This window comes from Nomascus leucogenys, chromosome 6, assembly GCF_006542625.1.
Source record: "Nomascus leucogenys isolate Asia chromosome 6, Asia_NLE_v1, whole genome shotgun sequence".
NCBI lineage: Eukaryota > Metazoa > Chordata > Mammalia > Primates > Hylobatidae > Nomascus > Nomascus leucogenys.
This window is the reverse complement of record NC_044386.1, coordinates 67331119-67353281: the sequence shown is the minus strand read 5'-3', so window position 1 is coordinate 67353281 and position 22163 is coordinate 67331119. Positions and strand designations below refer to the sequence as shown.

The 22163-nt window shown below is 38.9% G+C and overlaps 2 protein-coding genes across 3 annotated transcripts in view; one reads left to right on the top strand and one right to left on the bottom strand.

The window, feature by feature from the left end:
* The window catches only part of CHRM5 (cholinergic receptor muscarinic 5), a 99632-nt gene that overhangs the window by 20713 nt on the left and 56756 nt on the right, over positions 1–22163 (top strand). The window lies entirely within an intron of this gene.
* AVEN (apoptosis and caspase activation inhibitor) overlaps positions 1–22163 on the bottom strand; it is a 205671-nt gene that overhangs the window by 151863 nt on the left and 31645 nt on the right. The window contains exon 2 of the mRNA XM_003272784.4: positions 14048–14225. Within this exon, the coding sequence (XP_003272832.2) occupies positions 14048–14225 (178 nt within the window). The remainder of the gene's footprint in view (positions 1–14047; positions 14226–22163) is intronic.

Here is a 22163-nt window from a genome sequence, read left to right as displayed (position 1 = left end):
CTAACCCAACAGTTTGTTTCTCTTCACCTAAAAAGTAATTCTTAGCTTTTGTATAGAACTTTATAATTTGTAAAATAATTCCACATGATCTTCACAACTACCCCTAGATTAAAGCAAGGAGGTATTATTTCTAACAGCTGGTTTTGCTTGGAGTTTTAAAAAAAAAAAAAAGGTTCTAAGACAACCAAAACCAAAACTAGGATCCCCTGACACCCACCAAGCGTTCCTTCTATTCCACTACCTAAACACACATACTACACTTCAGGCACACTACTGAAAAGATGCCTTTCCTACCACAATACTAATGCTACAGCCGTCCCTTTTCATAGTCTCTGAATTCATGTTTCATGTGTTTTATTTTAGAAGAGGTTCTACCCTGATTTTCTTTAAGGACTTTATCAAAACTAACCTTTTATTATCTTTCCAGAGCAAGTAAAGAGAATTTACCAACTTCCAACATTATCAGAAGCATTTATTTGCTCTCCTTCCCAAAACCCACCTAAAATTATCTTAATTTTTTTAAGGAGAGGTATGAGTCTAAAAGATAATCATACAAAGAAGAGACAATAGCAATTGAGATAGATACACTAGATGCTATTAGAACATGGTACCCAGATGAGGTCGGGCTCAGTGGCTCACCTCTAATCCCAGCACTTTGGGAGGCCAAAGCAGGAGGATCACTTGAGGTCAGGAGTTGAGACCAGCCTGGCTAACATGGTGAAACCCCATCTCTATTAAAAATACACAAAATTAGCCAGGCGTGGTGGTGGGCCTATAATCCCAGCTACTCGGGAGGCTGAGGCAGGAGAATCGCTTGAACTGGGAGGCAGAGGTTGCAGTGAGCTGAGATTGCATCATTGCAATCCAGCCTGGGCAACAGGGTGAGACTCCGTCTCAAAAAAAAAAAAAAATTAGCCAGGCGTTGTGGTGCGTGCCTATAGTCCCAGCTACTTAGGAGGCTAAGGCAGGAGAATCGCTTGAACCTGGGAGGCAGAGGCTGCAGTGAGCCGAGATCACGCCACTGCCCTCCAGCATGGGTGACAGAGTGAGACCCTGTCTGAAGAAAAAAAAAAGAAAAGAAAAGAATGTAGTACCCAGATGATATGATGATGCAGCCAGTTGTCTAACTGAAGAGTAACTGGAATATAAGTCATTTGATAACCAGAAGAGTATCTGGAATACAAGTTAAACTCAAAAAAGATTCACTAATGTTCTCCCATTAAGCCATGTCTAGTATAACTAGTTTAAATTACCTAATAATAAACATTTAAAAATAAACATTCACTCCTTCATGTGAACTTGAAAGTACCGTCTCTGCTAGCGATCCTATGGCTCGGCTCTGGGGGCCTGGGACCGGAAAGATAACCACAGCAGCCAAAAATGGTGATAGTGAAAACAATGGCGGCTCTAGGGACCGAAACCTACCACCATCAAATCAAGTATCATTTTGATGACTTTAATTTGCCATAAGACAAATTTTTAAAAGGAACAGACTAAATTAGATGAAAGCTAGATACCTCTGGAAATAACAAAATTCAACAGGTTAAATTACCTAACAACAGATTTTAATATAATAGAAGCACTGAACAAATCAAAGGCAGAACTAATGAAAATACAGATAAAACTAAAATCAGAAGATTTTTCCAAACAAACCTCCCTCTGATTAGTACAAAATGTCCCTCTGGCAACTGATGAGTAGAAAAAAATGATGTAAAACCAGATCCATTCATATGAAAGGCTTCCCAATGGATGCAGACCCTGATGACATAATTATTTTATGTCTAATCTTTTAAAGATTAGAAGATAAAGGTCAAGTACTAAGTATTCAAATGAGAAAAACATTACACAAAGCATTTAAGCAATCAACATGTGCAGTGTTTGACCGTATTAAATCCAATAAAAAGTTTATAGAGACCCCGGCCCTGAACCCTGGTATAAAAATACAGACCTTCTAATACTTTTCAAGGAGGATTATTTTGCAAAACAAGAATGAAGCAAAACAAAGTATAAACTAAATTCAGAGCTAAGCAAAAGCAAGAAGAAAAATGGAAGTGCTGCAAAGGATAAATGCTTGAGAGGACGGATACCCAATTTTCCATGATGTGATTAATATGCATTGCATACCTGTACCAAAATATCTCATATACCCAGTAAATATATATACCTACTATGGACCCACAAAAATAAACTTAAAAAAAAAAAAAAAAAAACAGAAGTGCTGAGGATACTCAAATGGAATGTCTAGATTGGATATTTGCTCAAATTTTGGGGTGACTTAGATAATCTGACCTGTAGAAAGCACCCACATATCCTTTTCTCAAATCATGGGGAAATAAAATGGATCAGACTTTATCAGTAGAGCAAAACAGAGATTAATTCTATTTAAGAAAAAAGCTAAAGAAACACTAAATAAAGCAGAAGCAGCCAGCAATTGTAACCTATGACTAAGAAACAAGGAAGAGATGTGGAAATTACTAGACGGAAAGGTAGAAAAAGAAACACTGGAAAAAACTCATGCAAAATCACCAAGAATCCCTAAACAAATGAGAATCAAAAGGTCATAGATTTAAAGGAAAAAGAAAGGGAAATAAAGCTGCCTAGGCTGGATCTGCTAAAGGAAATGTACAACTTCAGAGCAGGAAAATGAAAGTTCAGGATGATGAAAATGGTGCAGCTGGACCAGTAAAAACAAAGAATTGCTTCAAAACAACAGAAAACACAAAATGGCGCTGGAGACTCGCAGTTTAGGACACAAATTCTGCTCTTATCTTTTGAAGGTTTTTAAAAAGAAAATCAGGCCGGGAACAGTGGCTCACGCTTGTAATCCCAGCACTCTGGGAGGCCAAGGCAGGGGGAATCACGAAGTCAGAAGATTTGAGATCATCCTGGCTAACACGGTGAAACCCCATCTCTACTAAAAAAATACAAAAAATTAGCCACGCGTGGTGGCAGGCGCCTGTAGTCCCAGCTACTTGGGAGGCTGAGGCAGGAGAATGGCGTCAACCCGGGGGTGCAGAGGTTGCAGTGGGCCGAGATCGCGCCACTGCATTCCAGCCTGGGCGACAGAGCAAGACTCCGTCTCAAAAAAAAAAAGAAAAAGAAAAAAGAAAATCAAATTAGGCCCAATATTCAATATTCGGCTATAAGGAAAAGTTTTTTTATTATCGGAGTTTTCCTTTTTTTTATTTTTTTGGTTATCCAGTTGAAAATTTTTTTAGCCTGTCAGCCAGAACAAACAAAAAAAATTTTAAATGTATAGTTCTGTTTGTGTTATTTCATATGTTTTAAATATCAAAGGGAAGAATTTTCTTCTACTATATTGCCTTTGTAATATGAGACTATATTAGTACAAACTATATACCATACAAGAAGAGGGAAAAAATGAGCTGAATCAATGAGGACAAATAAAACTGTCTTGTTGCCTCATGGAAAGAAAAGGTTCAAGGTTTAATTTGAAAGTACAGGCTGCTAGAGTCATATCCTTTCTTTTCCCTTCAGTCTAACTGTTGGCACAAGGAACGGAGGAGGGAAGAAATTCAAATGTCATTACAATTAAAATTTCCTACCCAAAATAGCTTTTCATAAAATTAAATTGAAGAAAATATATAATAGTTTTAAGCAAAAATATGCACAGACAACAACTATACTGACCAAACTGCAGTCTGGTTATTTCGTTTTCATTTGTATCTCTAAAAATAGTGTTTATAGACTTGCACATAATATTTTCCCCATGTTTTCTTCAATATTGATCCAGTGCATTCTACTCACACTGTTAAACATTTTTCTAACTCTGGCTATCTGTGACATCTTGAAAGGAACAGACAACGCATATGGCATGAATTCAATGATTTGACTTTTGGGGAAAAAAAATGAAAGGCAGAAGAAATTTCTCATAGATCTTACTTTTTACGTTTGAAGGTAAGAGTAGGGTGCCATTTTCAAAGCTCTTGAAACGTAACTTAGAACTGCAAGAATACTGTTTAAAAAGAAAAGCTAAAGGCATGATTATCTCTTTCAGAGACTTACAGAAAGAGTTCAACAAAGACACCTAAAGACTCACAATCTTACCAGAAAAAGTATGACTTTGAACAACCGTCCCCTTTCCCATATCCACCACTAATATAAATGAGAGTGTCGCTGTCAGTGGTCAGAAACAAACAGAGCAGGCAGTGCCCGTGCGGCACAAGTGGAAGGAAGCAGGCTGGAAAGGGCTGCCTCTCCAAAAATGGTTCCCACCTCTATGGTGGTAACAGAAATTTTACCATTAGAAATCCACTTTTAAAGAGTTTTATTCCTTTTATAAAGAGATCTGTAAAATAAAAAAATTGATAATACATATGAGCTTATAGAATAATTGTTAAACCAACATAAATAACAATCATCCAGGCCAGGAAATAGAATACTGCCAATACCACACCTGCTATCTGGCCCTCCTCAATCATTACACCTCATCTCCCTACTAGAGGTGACCTCAATCCTGATATCTGGAATAATCATTTCCTTGATTGTCACTTTAGTATGTAAATATACATCCCAGGCTGGGCGTGGTTGCTCACGCCTGTAATCCCAGCGCTTTGGGAGGCCGAGGCAGGCAGATCACGAGGTCAGGAGATCGAGACCATCCTGGCTAACACAGTGAAACCCCCTCTCTACTAAAAATACAAAAAAATTAGCCGGGCGTGGTGGCGGGCGCCTGTAGTCCCAGCTACTTGGGAGGCTGAGGCAGGAGAATGGTGTGAACCCTGGAGGCGGAGCTTGCAGTGGGCCAAGACCATGCCACTGCACTCCAGCCTGGGCGACAGAGCAAGACTCCATCTCAAAAAAAAAAAAAATTAATTAATTAAATAAAAATAAATAAATATACATCCCTAAAAAATAGGGGTTTTTTTCCTGTGTTTGAACTTTATATAAATAGAATCATACTAATGAATTCTGTGGGCATGTTTCTTTTACTTCATGCTATGTTGAAAAGATTCATCCACTTATTTAAGTATTCATTCCACTATTAATGAATATTTGTGTTGCTTCCATCTGAGGCTCTTCTGAACATACAGCTGTGAACATGTGGGCACACACGTGCTGGAGTTTCTCTAGAGCAGGGGGTCCCCAACCCCCAGACCATGGCTGTGGCTTGTTAGGAAGCAGGCTGCATAGCAGGAGGTGAGTGGTGGGCAAGTGAGCAAAGATTCTTCTCTATTTACAGCCACTCCCCACTGCTTGCATTAGTGCCTGAGCGCCGCCTCCTGTCAGATCAGCAGCAGCATCAGATTCTCACAGGAGCTAAACCCTATTGTGAACTGCACATGTGAGGGATCCAGGTTGCATGCTCCTTACGAGAATCTAATGCCTGATGATCTATCACTGTCTACCATCATTCCCAGATGGGACCATCCAGTTGCAAGAAAACAAGCTTAGGACTCCCATTGAGTCTACATTATGGTGAGTTGTATAATTATTTCACTATATATCACAATGTAATAATAATAGAAATAAAGCACACAATAAATGTAACGTGCTTAAATCATCCTGAAACCATCATCCCCACCCCAGTCTGTGGAAAAATTGTCTCCACAAAACCGGTCCCTGGTGCCAAAAAGGTTGGGGACCTCTGCTCTAGAGTATCCTTTAAGGGTGAAAGTGCTAGATCTTCAGTTTTATCAGAAAATGGCAAACTATCTTCCAAAGTGAGAATCAACATATACATACACTGTGTGTGAAATAGAAATTCACTTTTTAATTACCAGTCTTCAAAAATTCACTGTTACAATGGAAATCTACTTAGAGAATATATGTTAAGCTATATTCTCTACTCTTAAAGTTCTATATTCTCTACTCTTAGATAAAGGTCTATCTTCCAAATAGCATTTGAGAACTGGACCAGAGGTGCAGCTAATTTGGGAAGAAAAAATAACATACAGGCAACCATTCATATTGGTGGATTTAACCAACCACAGATCAAAAATATTTTTTAAAAATAAAAAATAACAATACTGGCCAGGCACAGTGGCTCACACCTGTAATCTCAGCACTTTGGGAGGCCAAAGAGGGAGGATCACTTGAGACCAGGAGTTCAAGACCAGCCTGGGCAACATAGCAAGGTCCTGTCTCTACAAAAAAATGAAGAAATCAGCCAGGCATGGGTGGCACACATCTATAGTCCCACCTACTCAGGAGGCTGGGGCAGAAGGATTGCTTGAGCCCAGGAGGTCAAGGCTGCAGTGAGCTATGATCATGCCACTGCACTCCAGCCTGGGTGACAGAGGAAGACCCTGTCTCTCTAAAAATAAATGAATAAAGAAAATTATTTTAAAATAACAATACAACAATAAAAATACAAATAAAAAGTAATACAGTATAACTTTACATAGCACTTAGATACATAGCACATTGCATTAGATATTATGAATGATTTAAAGATGATTTAAAGTATATAAAGGAAGATATCTATACTTTTTGCATAGGTTATATGCAAATATTGTGCCATTTTATATCAGAGACTTAGCATTCCTAGATTTTGGTATCCACAGGCGTCCTGAAACCATCCCTCTTGGATACCAAGGGAAAATTTTTGAGTCCTTAAGTCCTCAAAAGCAACTGCAACAAAACCAAAAATTGACAGGTGGGACCTAATTAAACTAAAGAGTTTCTGCTCAGACATTTTTTGAAGTTACTGAAATGATTAAATGAATCAGATGCTCCAGACCACACCAAACTGCAGGTCATAAGCCATTAGTGTGTCATTATATCATTTGGGTTTTTTAAATGCTGCTGCAGCTCCCAGCATGATCAACGCAGAAGACAGTGATTTCTGCATTTCCAACTGAGGTACCTGGTTCATCTCATTGGGACTGGTTGGACAGTGGGTGCAGGCCATGGAGGGCGAGCTGAAGCAGGGCGGGGCGCTGCCTCACCTGAGAAGCGCAAGGGGTCAGGGGATTTCCCTTTCCTAGCCAAGGGAAGACGTGACAGACTGTACCTGGAAAATCTGGACACTGCCGCCCAAATACTGCGCTTTTCCAACAGTCTCAGCAAACGGCACACCAGGAGATTATATCCCATGCCTGGCTAGGTGGGTCCCATGCCCACAGAGCCTTGCTCACTGCTAGCGCAGCAGTCTGAGATAGTCCTGTGAGGCAGCAGCCTGGCAGGGGAAGGGGTGTCCGCCATTGCTGAGACGTGAGTAGGTAAACATTGTGGCTGGGGAAGCTTGAATTGGACAGAGCCCACTGCAGCTTAGCAAGGCCTGCTGCCCTGTAGACCCCACCCCTGAGGGCAGGGCATAGCTGAACAAATGGCAGCACAAACTTCTGCAGACTTAAACATCCCTGTCTGACAGCTCTGAAGAGAGGTGTGGTTCTCCCAGCACGGTGTTTGAGCTCTGAGAACCGACAGACTGCCTCCTCAAGTGGGTCCCTGAACCCCATGTAGCCTAACTGGGAGACAACTCCCAGTAGGGGCCGACTGACACCTCATACAGGTGAGTGCCCCTCTGGGACGAAGCTTCCAGAAGAAGGATCAGGTGGCAATATTTGCTGTCCTGCAATATTTGCTGTTCTGCAGCCTCCGCTGGTGATACCCAGGCAAACAGGGCCTGGAGTGGACCTCCCGCAAACTCCCACAGACCTGCAGCTGAGGGACCTGTTAGAAGGAAAACTAACAAACAGAAAGGAATAGCATCAACATCAACAAAAAGGACATCCACACCAAAACCCCATCTGTAGGTCACCAGCATCAAAGACCAAAGGTAGATAAAACCACAAAGATGGGGAGAAACCAGAGCAGAAAAGCTGAAAATTCTAAAAACCTGAGCACCTCTTCTCCTCCAAAGGAACGCAGCTCCTCGCCAGCAACAGAACAAAGCTGGATGGAGAATGACTTTGACAAGCTGACAGAAGTAGGCTTCAGAAGGCTGGTAATAACAAACTTCTCCAAGCTAAAGGAGGATGTTCGAACCCATCGCAAGGAAGCTAAAAAGCTTGAAAAAAGATTAGAAGAATGGCTAACTAGAATAAACAGCGTAGAGAAGACCTTAAATTACCCGATGGAGCTGAAAACCATGGCACAAGAATGTAGCAAACAATAAAATGTAACACTCTTCAGGAAAAAAAGCAAAATTAGAACTTTTAGAACAAAATAGAGAAGAACATCTTTAACCTTGGGGGAAAGATGGATTTCTCAAGGCATAAAACAGCATAAACAGTAGGATAGAAAATTGATAAATTCAACTAAAATTTAAAACAATGCACTGAAAGACACCACTATAGAAGTGAATCTCATATCAGGAGATACCTGCAAACACAAATATCAAAAGATAAGTATCAAGACTACATTTTTTTTAACCCACAAATCAATAAGAAACAAAATAGCCAAATGGTCAAAGAATGGGAGTAGCAGTTCACAAAGAAAGCAAGCATCACAAATACAAAGATGTTAACCTCAGTAATAACTAAGGAAATGTAAACTAAAAACTCCAAAGACGAGGTCTCCACACCACCTCACAGCCAGGCACACCCATATTTTTATATAAGACTATATCATTACCATCATCTGCAACCCCCTGCCCCACCAAATCTCAATGTCAAACATTCTAATCTACAGCCACCACTTCCCACCTCTCCAACTTACACTTTCTCAAGAAGGTCAACAATCCTTCTGCCCTGAAAAATCTGTAGTCCTGTGATCCCACGATCTTTTTACTGCCCCTCATCTTCTCTCATATCTTCACTTATTTCCTTATCCCACTTAAATTCATGTCAATCATTCTAATCATCTCCTTTTCCCTCTCTCATTTCATTGCATTTGCTCTGCTAAACTGTAATCATGATTAAGTCCTACCCTTCCGTTCGGTCTTTCTGGGCCTGCACCCATACAGCACAATATGAGTCAGGGAAAAGTATACCTGTTCTCACCTTAAATGTATGAATACCAATTTCATGTGGGCCCCTATTGTTACCCAACATCTATACCACATTTTCCTATTTGGAAAATAGGAAACTATACTTTCCCACTTCCTCAACAACTATTTCTTACCTTCTACTCTCTCCTTCCACTTCCAGTACCTCCTCCACAACACTTATCCATGGTTTTCTTAGACCACTTCCTCAAGCCCCCATGACATCTACCCATATCTATGCCCATATATTCTGCCTTTCCTCCAATTACAGTTGGAAAACTGCCCAAGCCCCAGCAATGGGCCATCCCTCCACCTGCACAATAGATCCTATCAAGCTCATATCTACTAAAGAACATAGATTCAGGAATTCTCACCCCTCCCCTTATGATTTTTGTCCTCTTTTCTGGATCTATCAACAAGTAAACATGTAGTTATTTCTCCCACCTTTAAAAAACGTCTTAACTGGCCAAGCACAGTGGCTGACATCTGTAATCCCAGGACTTTAGGAGGCCAAGGCAGGATTGTTTGAGCCCAGGAATTCGAGACCAGCTTAAGCAACATAACAAGACCCTGTCGCCACAAAAGAAATGCCAAAAAAAGAAAAAATTAAAAAGTCTTGACCTACTTCTCCCACCAGCCCATTATTCTCCTTTCCTTTATAACAAAACTCCTTAAAATTAAGTCATTTATACCTGCTGTCTCAAACATCTCCTCCCACATTCTTTTTAAATTCAAGAAAAAATTTATGCCACCACTCCAACAAAACTGCACTTGTGAAGATCACCAATAACCTTCCTGTTAAATTTAACAGTCAATTCTTCATTGTCATCAACTGCATTTGATACAGATCTCTCCTCCTGCTTCGAAACACTTAAAGACACTACACTCTCTGATTCTTTCTTCTACCACTCATGCTCAGTCTCCTTTGCTGGTTTCTTCTCTTTCCCCTAAACTCTAGACACTATGGTACCTGGGAATCAGTACTTCTCTAGGTAATAACTTCCCTGGTCATCTCATACATTCTCACGACTTTAAATATCATCTATAGGCTGGCATCACCCAAATGTATTATTGCCAGCCCAGGCCTGGATCCTGAACCCCACATTCCTCCATCCAGCAGCCTGCTCCATGTCGCCTATTAGATGTTGTGCTGGGTCTCTTCCATGTGCCAATGCAGATTTATCCTCCACCCTTCTCCATCCTGTTCTGCCCTAGAAGGTTGACCAGTATGGACTACAACTTCCCTTGTCTTCTGGCTTCCAGTAGGTTAGACTTATGGAAGCCTTGGCAGAGACAGGAAGAGAATGTTTATTCCTCTGACTCTCTCAGAGTGGGGTCATCTTCACTGGCTGAGTCCCCTCACCGAAGGTGATTCATTCTCCCAAGGCCAACTCTCTATGACTCTCTTCAAATTTCCAGTAACTAGGGTGGTAACATCTCTGCTGCCACTTGCCCTCTCAACACAGCACTACCTCAGTGCTTTCATTATACTCTACACATACCTTTGTAAATGATTCGTTTGTCAAAATGTTCAATTATATTGAGTGTGCCAGACATTTCTTAAAGAATTCTGACTGCAACAGGTATCTAAGTGACATCTCAATTTTAATATATGCAACACTGAGTATCTCCTATAACTTATACACCTCAGTTAAGGGCAACTCCATTCTTCTCGCTGTTCAGACCAAAAACCTAGTGTCATCCTTACATATCTTTCTATTTCATACCCAACATTTGCAAGTGCTCTCTGCTCTTCCCTCTACATAGATCTAGAACCCAACCACTTTTCACCACCTCCACTGCTCTCCTCTGGACCCAGCAACCACCACCACTGCTCACCTGGCTTATTATTAGTGGCTTCCTAACTAGTCTACCTGCTACTAGTAGTAGCAGTGGCTTCCTAACTAGTCTACCTGCTGCCCTCTTGCCAGTCTTCAGTTCCTTCCAACACAGCAGAGTGATCCTGTTAACACAGGAGTGTTATATCACTCTTCTCTTCAAACCCTCCACTGGTTTTTCATCTCACTCGCAATAAAAGAAAACATCTTTACAATGGTCTACAATACTACGCGATCTGGCTGAATAATGCCTTGCTGACCCCATCGCATACTTGCTCACTTTGCTTCTGCCACACTGGCCTTCCTTGCGATTCCCTATCCTCCTATCTCAAAGCCTTTGAGCTTGCTATTCCCTTTGCCTGGGACACTTTTCCCACAGATATCCTCACTTGCTCCCTCACCCTCCTCAGATCTTTGCTCAAATGTTATCTTCTCAGTAAGACCCCTGGCTACTTCTAAAACTGGTTAACAGCCCTTCCTCATTTTATTTCTATTCTAAGCAATTATAGCATTTAACATTTTATATACTCTTCTTGTTTGTCTCTACCCTCTAGAAAGTCAACTCTGTGAGGCAGGTGTTTATATCTGTTCTGTTCACCACTCTATGTCCAGCCTCTATGCCAATAGCTGGAACAATGGGTACTTAAATATCTGTTAAATTAACTACACTAGATACCATTCAAACAACTGGTCACAATTTAAAAGTCCAACAGTACTATGTATTTGCAGAGATGACAAACACTAGGAACTCTCTCATCTTTACTGTGGAAAGCAATTTGGCAATATCTAGAAAAGTTTATGATTGCACACCTAAGGAGCCAACAATATTTTTTCTCAGTTGTATATTTATTTATACAAACAAGGATAGTAAAGTAGGAAGCAGAATCGTTTCAAGGAGTATAGTCAGCTTACCTAGAGAACACTGCATACTCTAGAATTTTTATTATCAGAGAATGAAGTTGACCTCTTGAAAGTAAACCAATATAGCACCAAAACACTGAGTATGAAGAAAGCATGGAAGCTCTTCTCAGTCTTATGCTATCGTGAGAAGAAACTGATTTAAAAAAAAAAGCAACAGAGTGGAAAAGAAATGTAAGCACGTATCAAAAGACAGGACGGCTGCAATTACCTAAAAAACCAATCACAGATAAGCAAGCCACTTCAGAAGAAATCAGTAAGCAAAGAGACTACAAGAAAAATACATGAGAGACTCAATCCACGCCAGGTTTTTAATTATAAATAAAATGCTAAAATAAATAAGCAAAATCATAAACCAGAGGACAAACCTGCTAGGTTGGACTAGAATTTTTTTTTTTTTTTTTGAGATGGAGTTTTGCTCTTGTTGCCCAGGCTGGAGTGCAGTGGTGCGATCTTGGCTCACTACAACCTCCACCTCCCAGGTTGAAGCGATTCTCCTGCCCCAGCCTCCCTAGTAGCTGGGATTACAGGCGCCCGCCACCATGCCCAGCTAATGTTTTGTATTTTCAGTAGAGACGGGGTTTCTCCATGTTGGTCAAGCTGGTCTCGAACTCCTGACCTCAGGCGATCTATCCACCTCAGCCTGCTAAAGTGCTGGGATTACAGGCATGAGCCACCATGCCCAGCCTGGACTAGAATTTTTAACTGCCTTCCAACATTTATGAAGTATCTTTTTTTGCCAGATACTAGTAACTGACTACACAACTGACTGAATTAAATCTACTTTAGTCCACAAGTTAATTTCATTGTATTACTTCAATTTTCTCCCCCTAGATCTTTTGGCAGAACAGCTGTTGAGAATTAAAACCAACCAGCTCATATTTTACCTTCATTCCCCTTCTCCCACCTTGAAGAAAAGTGCTTATAAACCCACAATTGGCCAAAATATAGGTACCAAGAGGGAAGCACTCATTTGACGGGAAAAATTATTTAGTGTTACCAATCCTTGAATAGTCAATGAGTTGAGAGCAATCCACAAACCTAAAGTAGTTATGCTATTTGAATCATCTACGGTAATGACAAACTGAATCCTGCACTTCTGACTCACAATTTTATGATCCACTTCTTTCCTGATCAGAAAAGCATATTCTATTAAGTTAGAGGAGAATGTATCACTTTATTGTCCTTAGTCTGGTGCCGGCATTCAAAAATACAAGCAGATAAAGAAGAAAGGTAGAATTAAACAGCAACATCAAAGTCATGAGGAAGAAAAAATTCAAAGCAGTCTCAAAGTATTATTTTTGTTTTACTTCTCTGCTTCTCACATCTGCATCCTTTATATCTTTTTAACCTGACAATAATTTATTGAGGTAATTGCAGATTCACACACAGTTGTAAAGAAATAATACAGAGAGATCTCTTGTACACATTGCCCAGTTTCCCCCAATGATAACATTTTGCAAAACCATAATATCACAACCAGAAGAGTGACACTGAAACTGATACAACCTGCCAATCTTATTCAAATTTATTCATACTCATTTGTGCACGTGTGTATATTAAGTTCTATACAATTTTATCACCTGTGTAGGTTCGTGTATCTGCCACCACAGTCAAGATACTAAACAGTATTAGCATCCCAGGGATCTGTCATGCTGCCCCTTTATAACCACATCCACCTCCTACCCTCCCATCCCCAACACCTGGTAATCACTAATCTATCTTCCACTTATTCTTTAAATTCTTGCGCCACACCTTAGTAGGGACCCTGCAGCCATCTGTACACCCAGCACTCCTCCATTCTTCCCTGTTACTGCTCTCCAGCATCACATCACTCAAGGTGCAATCAATCTTAGATTATAGCTGATCACGGAAAGGCTGGATTTTTCACTGTATTGACAGAGAAGACTATCCAAAAGCAAAAACAAAAACTTGGTGTTCAAGTGCATATGGCTCCAATATGTGCATATCCACTACTATGTATATGCCTGGCTACTTAAAAAAAAAAGGAAAAAAAAAGAGAACATATATTCTAGAAACTTTATAATGCTTCCTACAAATATACGGAATGTTTCCTCCAATATCAAAGAAAACATTTATGTTTCTCAGACTATCAAATTTACAGCAGCATGGCTCAGCTTTTTCCACTTATAGAAAGGCTTTTATCTATCGCAAAGACTTTAGTCATTCTACATCAGTACATGGAAACCCTTACTTCCACTTAAACATCATTTTTTTTCCCTTACAAGCCATTAGAAACACTGTCCTTTACTTGAATTAAAAATCCAAAGAACAAAGGATAAATTGCTAGTTATAAAAGTGGAACTTAAAAATATAAATAAAATGTCTGTGCAACTTTTAGAGCACTAAACAGTATGCATGCAACTGGAATTCATACCTGCAGAGCTAAGGAGGACACTGAAATCTGTTCCCCTCTGTGACTCTCCACTTTCATTATTGACCTCTTTTTCAATATCTTGATATCGATCCCAGTTAGAGACAATCTTTCTTTTAGAATAATTTCCCTGTTCATCATTCTCTTCTCCATAGGTCTCTGCATCGCTGTCATCTTCAACCTGCAATCATTAGAGACAAATCGATAAGTAGGCAGTGGAAATCCTGACCTTAGTAGACTTCCCAGTAAAATAAAACAAAAAAGTCCACAGACATAACAATAAAAAGCAATAGACCAAGCTGTCTGAAGATATTAAGTATTATTTTAAGAGAATCACACTATACCAGAGTGTTCTTTCAGGGTGAACTTTTCAGTAATCATTGAAAAGGAAATCTAGCAAGCAGCTGCCTGAACATTTGTGTAGCTGATCTCTAAAATCTATCCCTATGTATCCGATTTCAATTGTTGTTTCATCCAGTTGAAATAATCAAGGCTGTAAGCATCTTAAACTCAAAGGACTTCAGGATGGAAATCAACTCTCCCTTTCAATTTATGGATATGGATTTTACAAACACATTCCATAAACATGTTTATAAGCTTTATTTAATTTTTTAGAGCAATGAAAGTATGACATTATTTAAAACTATTTAACTTAAACATATATTACTAGGAAAACACTATTACATATAGTGAGGGACAATGACTTGTGAAATGGAGTGTGAATTTACATGGTACTACATTTGTACATGTGATTCCATACTCTAGAATAATGAAAACCATTCCACATCTAAATTTGTTTTAGTACTTCTTATTAACAACTTGAGTTTGGAATAATACATGTTATGACCAGAACCATCCAAATAGGGGATTAATGAACGTTCTGATGTTATATATTGACACAAATCTATTTTTAAATATTGAGAGGAGACAAATTACTGACAAAGTCAAGGCCACTTCATTTGCCCTTGATAGCCTTCTGTGAGCGCCCTCTCAGGTACCCTCTTAGCACTCTCCAGGCTCAATTTCTACAACTTGCCTGTGTGATTTTTCAGGCAGCATCTGTGTGAGCAACTAGTTGTATACATGTGGACACACACACATACACAATGCTCCTAGAAAAAAGCTGGCACAAAATCTTAATTCAATAGAAAAGAAAGTGCTTGGGTATAAAAAAGTTCCCTGTATTACAACTGACCATGTTGTATAGATTTTTAAATAGGAACCCTGCTCAGATGCATGCCAGAGAAGAGTTTCCAGTCTTGGGCACTGAAAGGTTAAGATAGCACGCAGAAAGATGCACAATGTGAACAATTCTAGAAGATAAGGAGCCCAGTTTCTTCAATAAATAAACTGCAAGAGAAAAAATGGTAGGAGAGGATGGAGAAACCTATAAACCAAAAGAGCCGAAGGCATAATCAGTTGTAATGTAGGGAACTTATTTGTACCGATTTGAACAATCTAGAGAAAATAATGACTATGAGACAACAGGGAAAAATAATGACTGGATATTTGATTATATTAAGGAAATACCACTAATTTATTGTTTGTTTGTTATAATACTGGTATTGTAATTTTTTAAAGTGTTGTTAACTTTTAGATATAAACACTGAACTCTTTATGGATGAAAAGACAGGACATGTGAGGTTTGCGCCAAAATAGTGGGTGGAGAGGAATGGTGGATAGACATGAAATACACTATACTTCATTGGTAATTGCTGAAGTTGGATGATGGGTACATGGAAAATCATCATATTATTATTCTATCTACTTTTGCATGTATTTAATTTTTTTCATAATAGAATATTAAATTTTTTAAAGAGAGAGATGCATGTAGAATCTAAAGACATGGTTCAAAGATGTGTCCCAAACATTACAAAATCCTTATCAAGAAAAAAATGAGTAAAATTATTAAAACAACTCATTTGTATAGGACGGGTTAGTGTGGACTTAAAAAAAAACAAGCTTTTATTAACATAGAAATAGGACATATGCATTGGAGAAAATCAGGAGGAAAAGACAAGCAAAACTAAAATAAATAAAAACCCCAAATTCCCTCACCCACAGAGTACCACTTACCCCTCAGTACACATACTTCCAGATCTTTTTCTATGTATATATTTATATATACTTCTTTTTGGTCACCAGATTTTTAAAAGATATTCTTCATCTCTCCACTTAATAAATTTCATTTCCTATAACACCCAGGCTAGTTCCAAATTTCCCTAACCCAAAAAATGTCCTATACAGCTGGTTTTTCCAAGACAGTATCCAATCCAGGACCAGGAATTGTATCTAATTGTTTATTCCTTAAGTCTCTTTGAATCTAGCACAGTCCCTATTGTTACGACACTGACTTATTGACAAGGCCAGGCCAGGTCTGGTTGCTTCCTCATGGTATTATTTACAGATTTTTTTATCTCCAATATTATCTATAAACTAATCTTAAAAATGTAAGTGCTCAATGGAGTCACGCTAAATATTTTTGGCTAAAATACATTACAGATGGTGCTTTGAACCCTTTGTTACATCACATAAGATGGCTGAACAAACATAAGCACTATATATAATAACTAAGATGGACCACAGGGTTTGGATAATGAAGTCTGATCCACTCACCCACTGTACAGATATGTCTTCCCTCTTTCATCTAGGAAATTGTTTGTGCAGTGTTATTTGATCCACTGTAAATTTCTAGTTCCCCAACCATTCACTTAACAAAGTTAACACTAGTCAATAATCCTCACCTGAATCAACTTTCATACACTTTCATGAAATAGACTAATTGGACTTTCAAGATCACTTTCACCCACAAATAGCATCATAAGCCTCCCTGTCAAAACAAAAAGATGGCATTCTACATTATGATCTAGGGACTGCAAAGACTGCCTGAAAACTAGAGCATTCCCGCAAGTTTCTCAGAACCAAAAGATGCTGGCAGATTAAAGGCATATACTAGAATCTGCTGTGTAAATAACAAATACCAGGAACATTCTACAGAAAATAGCCTTGGCCGGGCACGGTGGCTCACACCTGTAGGCTGAGGCGGGCAGATCACGAGGTCAGGAGATCGAGACCATCCTGGCTAACATGGTGAAACCCCATCTCTACTAAAAATACAAAAAATTAGCTGGGCATGGTGGCGGGCACCTGTAGTCCCAGCTACTCGTGAGGCTGAGGCAGGAGAATGGCATGAATCCGGGAGGCGGAGTTTGCAGTGAGTCAAGATTACGCCATTGCATTCCAGCCCAGGCAACAGAGCGAGACTCCATCTCAAAAAAAAAAAAAAGTAGCCTTGTAACTGATGGGAATTTGCGGGACAGAACTAGAGCTGAAAACACCAGCAGGGTTTTGTCTGGGAAAATTCAATATTCTTTTGTTGGCCCATTGGGTGAACAGAGTTCAGAGAGGCTTCTCCAGTTAGTATAAAACCTATAAAACCTCTGAACATAGCTATAACACATGGCAAAAATGTAAATCTGGGCAAAATAATTACCTTGATCTAAAAACGGATTATGATCTGAAACACCTAAGGAACTATTAATGCAGTGAAACAAGCACTGAAATGGAAAGTGGGAGACCTAGACCGAATTAATGGTCCTGCCAAGTGTTTATAATAGGCTGATCCTTGTGCACATGAATGACTCGCCAGTCCCCAAATTAGAAGAACCACTGAAAAAGGATCTCATTACCCCTACCCAAATGCAGAGACAAACAGAGCTGCCATTAGCCTTCATTCACAAGAGAGTAGCAAGAAGTAATAATAAAAAAGTTTAGAAGACATTTGATGTAACTGAAAGATATATCTTAAAAACTAGAGATTTTATAGTTTCATTGTGCAAAGATCTGAGGCAAAATAAAAATATGCAAAGCCTCAATATGGAGAAAAAGAACAGAGCAAATAAAATACTGATCAGAAAACAAGGTGAAAACTATAAAAATAAAGGCATCATTTTCACATAAATATCGTTACAAAATTAGTCTGGTGGTTTTCACTGTAATATTTCATACCTGGACGTCGGTCACTGGTTGCATTGTTCAGAGATTAACAGGAATCCATTTACATTAATAAGCTGAAGACCTATTACATAATCAAACTACTGCTGAGCTATTATCTTGTCCAATGACACACACACACAAATGATTTAAAACAAATTGAGATTCCCAACTAGAAAGAGTAGCTTAATGTTTTGCAGCTTTTCCAATAGGCAAGAGTCGTTTTTGACTTCATCTGCTCTGCAGAATGAAAATGAAAAAATGAAATAAAAAAATGAATCAACTTCCTAATAATTAGAATTGTCATGATAAGTCTATGTCATTCTCCAAACAGAAGAGCTGACAGCCCCTTACATAGACATATTAGAACTGTAAAGTAGAACATAATTCAGCCAAATTCTCTGCCACTTTCAAACCAGGCATGCTTTTCCTCTAGTGTCCAGTAACATGTTCCTCATTTCCATCTGAGACCTACCCAGAGTCGCCTTTAATGTCCATATTTCTACCAACAGTATCTTCAAGACAACCTAGGCTGCTTCTATCATGCACCTTAAAATTCTTCCAGCTTCTACTCACTACACAATTCCAAAGCCACTTCCACACTCTTAGGTATTGGTTAGAGCAGCACCCCATTTCCTGGTACTGTATTACTTTCCTACAGCTGTCATAACAAAGTATCACAAATTAGACGGCTTAAAACCACAGAAATGTTTTTCTCTCTCAGTTCTGGAGGCTAGAAGTCTGAAATCTGGGTGTTGGTAGGGTTGGCTCTTTCTGGAAGTTCTGAGGGAGAATCTGTTCCGTGACGTTCTCCAGCTTCTAGTGGTTGCTGGCATCCTTAGCATTCCTTCCTTTGCCATTTTCACATGGCATTTTCTCCTCCATGGGTGTGCATCTTCTCCATTCTTATGAGGACATGAGTTATACTGGATTAGGGCCTACCTTAATCCAGTAAGACCTTATTTTATCTTTGATTACATCTGCAAACAACCTATTTCCAAATAAGATCACACTCAGAGGTACTGCGGATTAGAATTTAAACATATCAGAATTCTTGGAAGACAAAAATCACCTATCACAGGAGAAAAAAATAGTCGAAAATAATAGGTGGGCCTGGCACCATGGCTCACTTCTGTAATCCCAGCACTTTGGGAAGCCAAGGCAGAAGGACTGCTTGAGGCCAGGAGTTCAAGACCAGCCTAGGCAACATAGCAAGACCCTATCTCCACGAAAACGATAAAAATTAGCCAGGTATGGTGGTGTACCTCTGTTGTCCCAGCTACTCAGGAGGCTGAGGTGATAGGATCAGCTGACCCGGGAGTTTGAGGCTGCAGTGAGCTGTGATTCTGCCACTGCACTGAAGCCTGGGGGACAGAGCAAGACCCTGTCTCTTAAAAAGAAAAAAAAAAGAAGAAAAATAATGCCTGAAAACTTCCCAAAGTTGATGAAAAAAAATTTTTTTTTTTTTTTGAGACAGAGTCTTGCTCTGTCACCCAGGCTGGAGTGCAGTGGCGCAATCTCGGCTCACTGCAACCTCCGCCTCCCGGGTTCAAGTGATTCTTCTGCTTCAGCTTCCCGAGTAGCTGGGACCACAGGCGTGTGCCACCACACCAGGCTAATTCTTTGTATTTATAGTAGAAACAGGGTTTCACCATGTTAGCCAGGATGGTCTCGATCTCCTGACCTCGTGATCTGCCTGCTTCAGCCTCCCAAAGTGCTGGGATTACAGGCGTGAGCCACTGTGCCTAGCCGATGAAAAACCTTTATATATCCAAGAAGCTCAACGAACTTCTAGTGTATATGCAAAGAGATTCATAGATACATAATAAAAAAGCTAAAAGCCAAAAACAAGGATTCTGCAGACCCACTCCATTTTGTTAAGATAAAATTAAAACACACACACACACGCGCACACACACACACACACACCATGGAGAAAATACTGAAAATCAAGAAAAAGGAAAAAACAACTCATCACAAGGCAACCCAAAGAAAATTAATGGCTAACTTCTCATCAGAATCAACGGAAGCCAGAAGGCAATAATATAACATATTCAAAGTGTTGCTAGGAAAAAAAATAAACTGTCAGCCAAGAATCCTACACACAAAAAAGCTATCTTTCAAAAATGAGGGTGAAAAAAAGACATTCCCAGATAAACAAAACGTAAGAAAATTTGCTCTAAGAGGCCCACCTTACAAGATACACTAACAAAGTTCTTCAAACTAAAAACTAGTGGTCCTAAACAGCAATTCAAATCCACATGAAAAAAACAAATCCACATGAAAAAAAACAGTAATTATGTAACTATAAAATATCACATAAATGCATATTTCTTCTCTTGTCTTCCCTTTACTGATTTTAAAAGCAATTCTATAAAACAGTATGTGTATAATTGTATTGCTGGGCCTATAACATAGATTTTTTTAAAAAATCAATATCCAACTATAGCTGTCTACAGGAGATTCACTTTAGATTCAAAGATACAAGTAGCAGTAAAATAAAGAAAAAGCATAAAAAAATTCTGTGCAAACAGTAAAGAGCTAGCATGACTACATAAATATCAGACAAAATAGACTTTAAAACAAAAATCGTTATAAAGACCAAGAAGGCTGTTACATAATAATAAAAAGGTCAATAAAAAGATATAACAATTGGGCCGGGCACAGTGGTTCACGCCTGTAATCCCAATGCTTTGGGAGGCCGAGGCAGGGAGGATCGCTTGAGGCCAGGAGTTTGAGATAAGCCTGGGCAACATAGAAAGCATCACTACAAAAATAAAAATAAAAAATTAGCTGGGCATGGTGGCATGAACCTGTAGTCCTAGCACTTGAGCCCAAGAGTTTGAAGTTACAGTGAGCTATGATCATGCCACTGTACTCCAGCCTAGGCAATGGAGTGAAACCCTGTCTCTTAAAAGAAAAAAAAAAAATAATAACAATTACGAACATATAAACATATGCTCCTAGGAACACAGCTTCACAATATACGAAGCAAAAACTGACAGAATAGAAGGGAGAATAGAAAGTTTAACAATAATAGTTAGAAACTTCAAGCCCCTACCTTTAATAATGGATTAGACCGACTAGACAAAAGGAATCATATGCTTAACAGAACCAATAAAAAGATTTACTTACTGAAGCTGCCATCCTATTTAACTTACAATAAATAAACAATAATTTACATTAATTTATAATCTGCTTAATTTAACTGGCCCACCTATGAACAGTATATTTGGACAACCTTATTCATTAAATATCCTATCTTTTCTTTCCAAAAATAAATAAATAAATAAAAGAAGTTGCCAAGAGAATACTTAAAGATTATCTCTATCAACAAGAGCCTTCAGATAAGCTGATAAAATTTCAGAAGTTATTAATACTAATAACATATAACAACCAGACAACAGATCCTATTTAAAGCCTTTTATGTTTAAGAACCTAGTTTTTGCAGGCCCCTGGTTCTACTTTCTTCTGGAGCAAAAAGGTATAGAAAAGGCTTTCCTGTTTTGAAGCTAGTAAGGAGTTCAAAAACATTCACACATTTTTCACCCACCTCCTATGTTCCTCACAAAAGGTAAATTATATCATAGAAGCGAATAGGTAGAATAGAAAGAAATGAGAAAGAACACATTTAAGGAAACCCTCCAACAAAAAGTCACCAAAAACTAATCGCAGTGATTACTAAAGTCGAATATTCTCAATTAAAATTTTACAATGTGTATAAGTGAAAAATAATGTTAATTCAGCCCATTTCAAAATGTTTAATATTACTGAGCTTTAAAATATATAACTGATTAATAGTTAATTGCCAACTTTTATATTTGTAACCCTATTAAGGTCATTTTTATCTTATATAATCATTTGGACCATAAGCAACAACTTACACTACTTTTTTCACTATTAAAAACATTATCTTTTTAACAATAGAAAAATTCATCAACCATCATAATTAAAGAATTCAATGACAGTTTTCGATATTTGAAAAGTGTGCCAGGGCCGGGCATGGTGGCTCATTCCTATAATCCCCGCACTTTGGGAGGCCTAGGCAGGGGGATTACTTGAGCCCAAGAGCTCAAGGCTACAGTGAGCTATGATCATGCCACTGCACTCCAGCCTGGGTGACAGA